The sequence below is a fragment of the Trachemys scripta genome, chromosome 12 (assembly GCF_013100865.1).
Source record: "Trachemys scripta elegans isolate TJP31775 chromosome 12, CAS_Tse_1.0, whole genome shotgun sequence".
Classification (NCBI taxonomy): Eukaryota; Metazoa; Chordata; order Testudines; family Emydidae; genus Trachemys; species Trachemys scripta.
Genome location: NC_048309.1, coordinates 7,790,149 through 7,802,021, shown reverse-complemented (window position 1 = coordinate 7,802,021; position 11,873 = coordinate 7,790,149). Strand labels below are relative to the sequence as shown.

General features: G+C 38.4%; 1 protein-coding gene across 1 annotated transcript in view; it reads right to left on the bottom strand.

Annotated features, from left to right (window-relative positions):
* The window catches only part of CABLES2 (Cdk5 and Abl enzyme substrate 2), a 45,458-nt gene continuing 33,585 nt past the window's right edge, over nt 1-11,873 (bottom strand). Inside the window, exons 4-9 of the mRNA XM_034787223.1 lie at nt 11,422-11,530; nt 10,533-10,698; nt 7,765-7,868; nt 5,850-5,956; nt 3,955-4,159; nt 1-3,471 (exon numbers count right to left, since the gene is read on the bottom strand). Of these exons, the coding sequence (XP_034643114.1) occupies nt 3,331-3,471; nt 3,955-4,159; nt 5,850-5,956; nt 7,765-7,868; nt 10,533-10,698; nt 11,422-11,530 (832 nt within the window). The 3' untranslated portion in view covers nt 1-3,330. The remainder of the gene's footprint in view (nt 3,472-3,954; nt 4,160-5,849; nt 5,957-7,764; nt 7,869-10,532; nt 10,699-11,421; nt 11,531-11,873) is intronic.

The following is an 11,873-nucleotide window of genomic DNA, read 5'->3' as shown; positions in this document are numbered from 1 at the left end:
TTACAAAATATGTATCAAAACAAATTTTATTTCACAGCTTCTCAATCCCACAATTTCATCAAAAGAATATTAGACAAATTACAAACAAGAGACTTTAATTTAATTTACTAAGACACAAAACTATAACAGTTTACATAAAAATGTACACGCTCCTATCAAGAGTCTTTTCGTTGTGCTGAATCTAAGCAGCACCATATTTACACGTGATACATAATTAAACCACACCCCCAAATGTAAAGAGACCAGCATTTCTCTTTAAAGGAAAAAAGATTTTGTTTTTGCATGAAAAAGTGTAACCTCTCTCTCAGAATGTATGTTGGGTCCCATTTTGGTTTAGACATTGATAACATTGCAGTAATAATTTTCTACCACACAGTGGCAGCTTTTCTATAACAAGATAAATACATCACACTGAGGCTTAACTGAAATAGGACTCTAAGCCAATTTAGGGTAGAGAATGCTAACTCCTATAAAACATCACACACACACACACACACTACTGCCTTTGCCAACAGGATCACCATTTCTGTACAGATAAGTCACAGAAAAAGGTACTCAACATACAAGTTGTAGACGGTTGGTTAAAATGACAATTTGGGATCAATAACCCATCTTCAGACTTGAAACAAGATTTCTATGGTGTCGCAGAAGAGTTTCCTTCCATTTCTTATAGAAATTTACACACAGTGAACACTGTATATAAATAGACCATTCCCATGATACAATTTTCACCCATAATATCTAGGGCTTTAGACTCAGAGCTTTGGATGTTCACAAACCGAGCTTTAAAATGAGCACCTATTACGGTAAAGCCTTTACTTAAAACACTGCTCTGAATACATGCTTTATCTTAGGAAGGTGTAATTCTACATTTTGCTGGAAGAATAAACCCAACTTGCCCATTTACACACTGAAGCAACAACCTGCATCCTTACTCAGGCACAGCTTCCATTGCAGTCCATGTCTGATGAAGGATTGCAGGATTAGACTTTAAGGTTTACATTTCAGTCAGAGCATCTTTTCTCCGTTACATATTAGTTTAAAGCAATTTAACTCCTATAATTAACAGCAGGAGCATAAGTTGTCTTGGAGCACTACATTTTTAGACATTTATAGTAACGTGACAAATGATTTTACATTTTTTGGACAAAAACGGTGAGAAGTTTTACATTTACCACTTCCCCAAACACTAAAGTTCCATATTAAGTTTGTCAATATTTAGATAAAGAAAAGGTATTGACTGATTTGGAGAAAGCTGTAGCAGATAATGGTCCATTATAAATTGAGTGCACTGCATCAATTAAAAAAAAAAGTAAGTTGGCAACCCACAAGTGTTAGTCTAATACTTTAGTAAAATAGAACTTATAAAACTGGCACTAATTATTCAGTATAGAACTTTAGCAAACAACCGACAATTTTCTAACCTTTCTTTTGGAAAATAAATTCAGTTGGCAAGTTGGATGTTAGCTATCTTCCAATTTAGAAAGTTTGTAAAATTCTCCCAGATTAAGAAATTATCATGCATGTTAAACTTTACAGAGAAGCAGCTTTCTAAAATTCATGTCCTGCGCATTGACGAGAAGGTGCATATTTACTTGCACCGAAGTTGTTAAATAGAGCTATTAGGTTTAGGACTTGAGTAGTATTACTGAAGTTAGATGTATAAAATACCTTTCAAGTGCTGCTTAAAAAGAAAGGCTCTACTAAGTTTGCTTCAGTTTCACTGAAGTCAAACTGGACTTAGGTAAAATGTAGTTGAATAGCAAGACTTCAGTTTTATGTTTGTTCTTATTTAGTGGCCACCACAAACGCACAAGGAGTTGAAATTTACAGTACTCCATGTATCAGAGACCAGGTAGCCTTTTTACCTCAGGAAGAGATCTAGTATCTAAGTTAGTCACAAACAAATACTTGGACATTGAGAAATTTTGTATTATTTTTGTCCCTTGCAAACACATACACAAACATTTATTTGTATCATAATATTGCTTAGAAAAAAAACCCCAAGAGCAACTAACTGTATCGCTAAAGGTACAACATGTTTCAGAATTGTTTAAACCAAACGTCTGGGCAACAGTGGAAGAAGTTATTTAACCCTTGCATAAACATCAGAGTGCTGCTGAACATTAACCTCTAACTGAATGGCTGATCAAACAAATGTGCAACAAATGCCAGTTTCATGAGGCCCATCACAGTGGCACAATGTGTGGAAGAACTGAGTAAAAAGTAACAATTTAACAACTGGACATACTTTGTTTCATTGGCTTAGTTTGGAAGTGATAGCAGTACTGGCTGAAACACTTGTGTACAGAGCAGAGAAAGATCACTCATGATAGACATGGTCATGTTTAAAAAGGTGCTTAGTTTCAGACTATAGTAAACAGTGGCATAAATCAAAATTATAAACGACAATATGGTGATTTCCTCTCACCTGTAAGTCAATTTCTTATCTCCAATTGAACAATGAACTACAAGAATGAACTCCAAGCTGCTTTGCTGCAGCTAATGTGTTCAACAAGTGATATTTCACGACAGATTTCCAATCTTTCTTTCCTTTTTTAAAATAAAACCTTTATTCACATATTAATAGTTAAAGAAGTTGAACTAGAATAGTTTCAGACTTGCTACCTATAGATCTATAATACAAATCCCCTCTGTAATATTAGTGCAGATATACTGGAATTGTTTTCACTATATGCAAGGCAAATGCAGGTAAAGGATACATTGCTATTTAAATTCAGGATTCACTATTATGCAACGTAAGTAACTTGAAAAGTACTGGTACCAGACCAGTCAATTTTAGGCACATCTTTAAAAAAATAAAGTATGCATTTTATTAATGTAAAAATGCAAGAAAATTCTCAGATACACTATTTGAAGCTTATGATTTCTTTGAATGGAAGTGTTGCTCCCTTTAGTTTCAAGGAAGAAAATAAAGGTCGAAGCAATCTAAGAGAACAATAGCGTAGCATCCTTTGTAGGGAAGAACTGACCATTTCCTAGTAAAATTGAAAAGGAAAATACAGAATAACCAGCAGCCACAAAGGCAGCTAGTTTGTGAATCATTTGTGCTTTAATGTCCAAAGGAAAATAAAGTTCAAGACAACCCTTTCTGTACCATCTCCTGATACAGACTTGGTACCTGTATCGTTAATGTACATCTTGACTGTTTAAAAATCATGCTGCAGTCTTCAAACTAGCTGTAGGCATGAGCTGATGCACATTGTGACATAGAGAAGGTCAGTGGCAAGTGTCAAATTCAGGAGCAATATGTTCAGTAATGCTGTTAATCCCCAGAGCCACTGGTGAGCAGCTGGAATGTAGCTTTGGTCAGGCTTGCTGTGTGAGACGTCTATAATGAGGTAAAACTTGGTTTTCAGGAAGGTAGAGGACCAGCTCCAAAGCTACAAGCACTGTAAATTCAAATCCAATGAGATCTCGTCTGTTGAATCTGAATCTTTCTTCTAGTTTCTGCAATGGCATTTTTTGGGAGGGGGAAAAAGAGAAGAAGAGGAGAAAATTGGATCAGTAGTTATCCTCAGGAGTGCTACTAGATTGTCACAGATCATACCAGCATAAGAAAGAAAAGTAATCATGTTATGGCTTGAGCTGTACATACATACAGGATCAAATATGCAATTGGCCTGCAGAACTAGAAACAGACCAATTTATGGGTTCCGCTCTGGTAACTGGGAGCCAAATTACCCAATTTGCATGCAAACACACAGTTTTTTGCATGCCCAAAAGTTTTAGGGGTGCGGTTTGGAGATCAAATAAAAACACAGGCCATTTCCCCCCCAAAAACAGGTGCCTAATTTTAGGATCGGAGCCTAAATTTGGTTACTCATTTTTGAAAAAGTCTTGGTCTTAGCTCATAAAATACAAGACCGCAACATTAATAAAAAGACAGAGCTGATTTATGACAGTGAATGAAAGAATTCAAACTATACTTACATCAATAAGGTGTTTAACTTCATGTTTCCTGAGATCACTGCTGATCTTGGCTGCAAGCAGCACACAAGCACCAGCGCACAGTTTGCGGTTCTGTTTGTTGAGCTTGCCTTGGAGAACAAGCTTCTCGAAGTAAACATACGCCATTGACACAGTAACTGGCTCTAGATTGCACTCTTCACTCAGGTTCCACATCTCTCTCTTTAAGCTGTGAGGGGACAAAATACCTTTATCACATGAAATGGTTTCTAAAAAAAACATTGGAAACTCTGCAGTGTGAAGGAAGCAAGGATTGGTAAAGGGACTGAAGCCCTGAATTTATTAATCTGGTTCATATCTAATCCAGACTAGTTCTCAACAATGCTGTTACCATCTGAAGGCTGTTTGGTGGCATATGAAGTGAATTGGTATTCTCAGTATAGTTCCCAGTGGACAGGCCTCCACAATGCAGAAACTACATGATGGCTGGCATTAACTAGCACTTTCAGAGACCAAGGAGACTGAACTTCCTTGTTACATGGAGGTGATCCCTCTATATCAGTTTTAAGGCAAATTGGCAGGGCAGTGTTGCAAACTTGTAGTGCTATTGGTCATGCTGTATCTCTGAAAGCTCCCTCTCTAAACATGCAAGAGTAGGGCGTGGGAGCAGTTGAGGAGAAGAGGGGAAACAGGACTTCAGGGCATGGTGTCTGCATGCAAATAAAGAACTACATTTTTCAAATTTAACATCTACATCTGTAGTTCTCCACATACAAGCCACTGTATATTAAACAAAAATTGATGTAATATCTCTGATTGTAAATATCTACAGTGGTTGTGCTAAGAAGATTAAGTCCCTAAAAAAATATTCAGTATGTAAGTATAAGAATTAATAGCCAAACAGGAAACTGCCATTTTGACAGCTTCACAAAACAGATTAGGGCTGAGAAAATAAGAATTCAAGTCCCAATAAAACTCAGTTCCAAATTTTTTGAAGTGAACTGAAAACTCTGTTAAAGTTACTAAACTGATTTTCAGCGATTTCAATTGGGGTCTGAATTTCCATAGGGCTCGATCCTGCCTACCCGCCATTCATGGGACTCCTATTGAAATTTATGCTCATGCACAGTCCCATTGAAGCAAATAGGACTAAAGCGCCTAAGGGTTTGCAGAGTCAGGGCCGAAGTTTGCTATTCACAGACGACAGTCTTCCCACTGGGACGTACAGTTCTGTATCATCAAGACAATGCCCCTCCCTGAAGACAGAAGTTAATGTGTTTATAGGGTATTTCTAAAAAGATCTGAAATTATATTTTGAATGAACTGTATTTCTTATGGGTATTTATTTTACTAAAAAGTACTATAAAAAATCACTGTAGTTTTCTTTAAAGATAATATTGTGGCACAGAAAGGTGAAGTTGCCTGGATTTTTTTATTTCATTCTGCAGTTTCCTATAACAATCCAAGATGACAGGATATTTTCTTGTTACTCAAATAGAAATAGATAGCCATGTGGTCCCAGATGGAGGCACAGACTGCTTATAGGAAAGATGGAGCACACTGTAGGCTGTGAAGTCCACTTATGTTTTGTTCCATAGTTTGCAGAAGGATTGTTGAGTCAGTTGTAATTTGCTAACATTATATTAGTACTAAGTCAACAAGAAAGCAGTATTAGTCTGAAAATAACTACTTTTAGGCTGAGTAATATGAGGACCATTCCCAGCATCCTAAGCATTCCTGTAATGGCTGCCATCCCACAGCCAGCTTAACTGGTAACAAGAGATTATCAGTATTTAATCATATATACTATTAATAGAATTAATACTTAATTCCATACAAGTGTTCGAGGAAGCGGCTTGTACAAGAGGCTTAAAGGACATTCACTCTCCCCTTTCTGTTCACAAGTGCTTGTTTCTTACCTTCTAATTTTGCTCAGCGTTAGCTTGATGTGAGGAAACTTCTCTTTAAAAGTTTCATTCATGTCCTTTTTAAGGTCTGAGGGTTTCACATATTCGATTACTGTGGTCTGAAACACAAGAGGCAAATTTTCTATAACATTTGAGGTTTCACAGTCTACAATGCATTATAGGTGCCCTTCAAGCATACCCTCTGTTTGATACAAAGGCAAGACAGACATGTCTTCAATAATATTTTGCACTCCTGTAGTGCACACCCAGTGCTTACAAAATATTAAAATAATCTTAGCAATTTGTAAGACGGACAATTATCCCCATTTTACAGACCGCGAAACTGAAACTGGGAGAGTCAGCAACTTGCCCAATAGATCAGGCTCCGTTTCTAGTATAAGCTTCTCAGAGCCTGACATACAGGCTTCATTAGCTACCCAATGCTTCACCTTTAATAAACACAGGGCAGTGTGGGGACACTCTTGTGGAGCTAGAGCTCAGCTGTCAGTGACACTGCTCTTCGTGAGAGCTTCCCTACTAAACTATCATGATAGAGTCGTGCAAGCGACCAGTATGGAATGTTAGGTACTGTTATAGATGCCTGTTGTAGGCCACAACGCCAGTAGTCTGCTGTTAGTCTGTCCACATCTTCAGAGCATTATAAAGCTTGTGTATTCAAGTGCCAAGTATTATTTCATGGCCTATATGATGAGAGGGGAAAGAGTTCACTTCTTCCCCAAAACGTTAATGGTCAATAAAGATGTGTGAGCAGGGCTATATGGTCTCATGACAAAGAGGTGCCAGAGAATGAAGTTTGTGCAGGGTAAAGTAAGCCTTCTGGCCTTAAGAGTGTAACCTGCTATTACAAACATCAGCATTACATGTTGAGGCACATAAGTTAGTGGAGTAGAGTAACTGCTAGACAAATAGTTGAAATAAGGCCATGTCAAGGGAAAGCTGTAGTAATCCCAATCTCACTGGGATGCTTTGAAAAAAAAAATAAAATAAAAGGAGGCAAAGTGTGGCAAAATGAAGAAATCCTAATTCTCAGACATGGAGTAGACTATAGTTCCCAAATGACCCAAATACTGTCTTGCTGCTTTGAGTCAGTTTCTTCTGAGAGAAGTGGCAGGGAATCCTACAACTTCAGCTGACAGCGTTCCTGGGAACAGACATCAACAATCCTGAAATCAGCGCTCTCTTTGGTTGTTGGATCTACTCTCTGACCTTTATGCTGTTTCTCTCTGTGTAACTAGCAGCCATTGTTTTGCAAGATTTCCATGCTCTAAGAGTGCCTTCAAAATTTAATAAAATAGAGTTCACTCCTGGAACAAACTGTCAGGAAGACTAATTGCTTTAATGTGTTAAGCAAAGTAGCTGTGCATAAACTAATCCCAGAGGCTCATAAAATTAACTTTTTGTAGCTGCCACTGATCAGTGGTTACAGATAACAGACAAAATGTTGTTCTAAATTACTGATATCCAGTCATCTCCACACAGTTCTAATAGACAAGCTTTTGCTGCAACATCTTTAAAAAGTGCCTTTGTCCATAATATTATTTAGGAATACATTAACTAATTTATGCACTACTGAACATACATTCCTTGCATATTCACTACAATAGAGTCTACGCTTAATTGGGTCATCACCATCGAATCTCAGACAGAAGTTTAATCTCCCTGAGGACAGAAGATCCTTCGCGCTCTCTGGTAATCTATTACTAATGTAGTGTTTGGCACTGCTCTCTAACTCAGTAGTGCTCAAGTTCAATGCACAACTATGTCTGTTTATAGTTTTCCCAGTAAGTACTCAAACAGGGCACATTTTATCCAAGGTAGTTCTTTACTGACACTGAGCATCCATGCGCTGAGTACGTATGCACAGGGAGCCAGACAGCTGTTCAGTTAAAATATACCAATTTCTTACCATGTAAGATGCAAAGATGAGAACACGCTTGTGTTTCCCACAAGGCCACTGAGGATCATCCAGGAGATTTGGATTATACTCTGATGACTCACCAACTTCGTTTCCTGGAAGAATGGGAGAAGTAAATACAGCATGAGTTGTAAGATGAACAAAAAAATGAGCTTTAAGAAAGAGATTCCTGATGCATCTCTAAGATTAGAGACAATCTGCAAATGGGAGGAGAAAATTAATTTAACTATACTACTCAATGCCCCAAATTCTTGGATCTGCAAACTCTGAAGCTGTAGGTCACCTACTCATGCTCCAGGAAACACTACAGTACAGAATATACACCGACCACAATGATAGTACTTGGAAGGCAGTGGCAACAGGAGACAAAAGGCAAGTACTTTTTTTTTTTTAAAAAAGAGCACATTATTGGTTTGCAATTTTTTTTTTTTTGGCTGCTTAAAATAGTAATACATTGTATGTGACATACAGCATGTGAAAAAGCATGTAAGATCTACCAAGAACTCATCCATAATGCAAACTGAAAAGAAGGATGAGGCATTCACACATTGTTTTTAAATATTACAATACCCCATGATCTGAATCGAAAAATACTCAGTCCAGGGATATTACAAGGGTTCTAGTGAGAAGAACGAAGAGTGAGAGGACAATCTTATCTCCAACTGTCGAAGTCAAAGATTTCAATGGGATCAGGATCTCTCTTTGCACCTCCCATATTCTGGCTTCAACCAGGGACCTGCCTTGCACTTAGCGCAGTCTTGGAGCTGCTTTATGTTGTACTGGCTTGTAACAACCTCTTAGTGGCTATTACACCAGATGAGCATAGCTGGAGTGCACAATATTCTGGCCACACCCTTTCCTTCCTATTTATGCTAGGGCAGGGGCGGAGTAGAAACAGAGGAGAAAAGAATTCTGCACTATCTAGGAACATATTACACCAGGATTATTCTGCAAAGGCCACTTCCAGAGTGGCATAAAGGGGCTGGAGCACAAGAAAGAAGCTGGCTCCCTCTCTACATTTAGAAAGAAGGTGAGCAGTTGTGTGGATAGAGGAGTCAGCGGGATGTTTTCGTCATTAGTCCTTACACTGCTGAGTTAAAAGGATCCAGTTATTTTTGCCTACTGGCATTCTGCTGCACCTGGTGTTCTATTGTCATGCTACTTATGTTCCACTGAAGTCAGCAGACTGTCAGAGAACACCTCTGGTACATCAGCAGCACAGCAGGTTCATTCTAGCTGGAACATTCAAGCAGCAGAGGTAAAAGCCTGAAAGGAAGTTCTTTTTGTAAAAAAAAAAAAAAAAGTTATTTATGGGTGTTGTGTAAGGATGCCAGAAATGGCACAGCATTGGAGGGTCTAGTTTAGTGGAGGGCGAGAGTAAAGTGGTTACATATGTTGGCCAGATACACAAAAGTCTATTTTATGTTCTCCCATTAGAATATTGTTTTCAAGTGTGATTATAATCTGAAAAGTGACTAAAAATGATATCCATATGATTCCATATTTATATCTTTCCATGGTTCCAAATGTGCTCTTTTTGCAAGCAGAAAGATGAACACTTCAATAGCCAGTCATGCAGCTTTAAATCTGGATCTGAATGTTCAACTGAGCTCTTGCCAGCTCATGCATTACCACATGTGATAAAAGATTCTGCACTTCGAATCACTGATGCATGAGCCAAGCTCACTTTCACAAAGATGTATTGACTCTACAGTATGAACAAAAAGAACACATTTGTTTTGTAAAGTACATGCAGGTAGCAGATCTGTTGAATTAGCTGTGTCACTTTTACATGATTGCCTTTTTACCACTGAAGCACTGTAAGGTATATTAGTTTCTGGTTTGAACAGCAAGAGCTGGTGGGTTGGGGTGTTTAATTGCAAGAGAGGGACACTGGAAACATCTTCTGCAGGTAAGATGTCACTTAAATATCAGCGTGGAATAATTTAAATGCTGCTACTTTAGGGAATCTGATACTCTGGTAATTTGTTTCTCTATTTTGAGCAAAACTGTGACTAGATCTCTTATTCTGTAAGTGTGCAGAAGTTTATTCCCCTTCCTGCCTCTGGCATGACCAAAACTTGCACATGTGAAAATAGCAACAGCACCTCCTCACAAATGGCACAGACAAAATGAACTTGCTTATACTCTTAAAAAAATAAAATCTTTTGGGCAGTCGGTTGGACACATGAAGTCTATGGTATTTAATCTGAATTTAAGAAAATCACTTATCAGTGTTCCTTTAGGTTAGGTCTTGTTATCATGCTGGAAGGGCAGGGAGAGTTCTTCCTTACATTTCCATGTGTTCCAAGTGTTCAAGTAATTCTTTGAAAGAGTTCAGGGCAAAAAAATCTATCCTTTACAAAGCCTAATGTTGTCTCTCCTGATAGGAAATGTAACTAAATTGATTACAAAGAAACAGGTAATAAAATAGCAATTCCAAAAATCAATGTTTTTTGTTGTGTAGCCTTTTATCTCCTCTGAGCTTTTCATTCCTTTGTGCTTAGTTATCTCTAGTCTACTCATCTGATCCCTTCACTAGTCTTTGGCCACAGCTTTAGGGAATGGCCTCCTGAAGAATTCTCAGCTTTATCAAATCCTTCCTAAAAGTGCTTTTTGCTGACAGCCTTCAGTTCCTACTGTTATTTAGCCTTGTTCCAGGCAAATTTATTCCTGCCATTTTAGAGCATCTTACAAGGAAAAACGGTATTGCAGTTCCCCTTGCATGCAAGCAGTACAAAACCATATGGAGTTTTTACCTATTTCTGTTCCTGGTGGTATTGTTTTAGTGGTTACAGTTTTATGTCTTGACCCCGTAAGGCTCCGTGAAGCACTGAATCGACATGAAGGAACAGCACCATGATTATCAATTTTGCGGCCAACAAGGGCATTGGTTGGATACAAGAACTTTGCATAGGACACAACCTAAATAAAGACAACGCGTATTAGTAATTATAGGAGGAGCTGTGAATTACCTCTATATTTAGGCTAACACTTTCCATTCTAAAAAAAAAATGCTTGCAACTGTTTTTGAGTAGTCTCCATTGTTTGCAACAGGCCTTGGGAAATTCAACAGGGAGAAAGCCAGGGGCCAGAAAAGTTTTATTCCTTTGTCCCATTAAATTTCATTCAGGTTTGGCACAAATATAAACATTTGAGGAGTCACTATTTCTCTTCCAACACTTGCATTGTCAGCAGAATTTTGGTAGCATGCCAAATAACTGAACATGAATTTTCTAATCTGAGGCTGAGCCCATATCTGCACCAAAGCAGCAGCATCAGTGCACTGCTCTGGGAACCCCAGAAGACAGCTTCTTTGTCAGTGGGGAGAATGAACTGGACGGGGCCTCCCTACCAGTCTCACCAGACCCAGCATGACCCTAGTGGCCCATCAGTGCCACCTAGGGAAGGAGCTCTTCTCCACCTCCCAGGACACCTCTTATGAAAGGACCTCCAAGTGCTTTATAAACAATTAAGCTTCAGCACCTCCAGCGGGATGGGGCAGGTCACTTAATGTCTACGCCTCATGGTCATATAGTGACAGAGCAGGGAATAACACTCAGACCCACCAATTTTAAATTTTCTACTCCACCCGCAGCTCCATTCATTAGTATGGTGGACTCTACAAGAAACAAAATATTTCCTTACCTTGCCATCAGCTCCAAGCTCCACTCCTTCCAATCCAAGAACCATCTCTGAAGAGACTGAAACACCACCAGAAGGATGTCGCTGTTTCTGCCCTTCCATTTTTAGATCACTGTAAATGAAGATGGATACTGAAGTGTACTATAAGAAACTGCATTACAAAGTCTAACTTCCTCTACAGTAAACACTAAACATGCCATAGCACCAACATTAACACCACTGGAAAAAAATTGCACTCCGTCTTCCCATTCCCCTTTTCAAGCAAGCATTAATTTTTAAATACCCTACTCAAAATGTAAGAGGTTCACTTAACTAGAGAACAATCTAACAGGACAGAAACTGGTTATTTTTAATTCAGCTCAGTATTATTATGCTTACTATCATTTAAACTGAGCCATATGTAATCTTTCTACACACATGTACAACCCTATACTGCACTAACAAATGTGCACGTT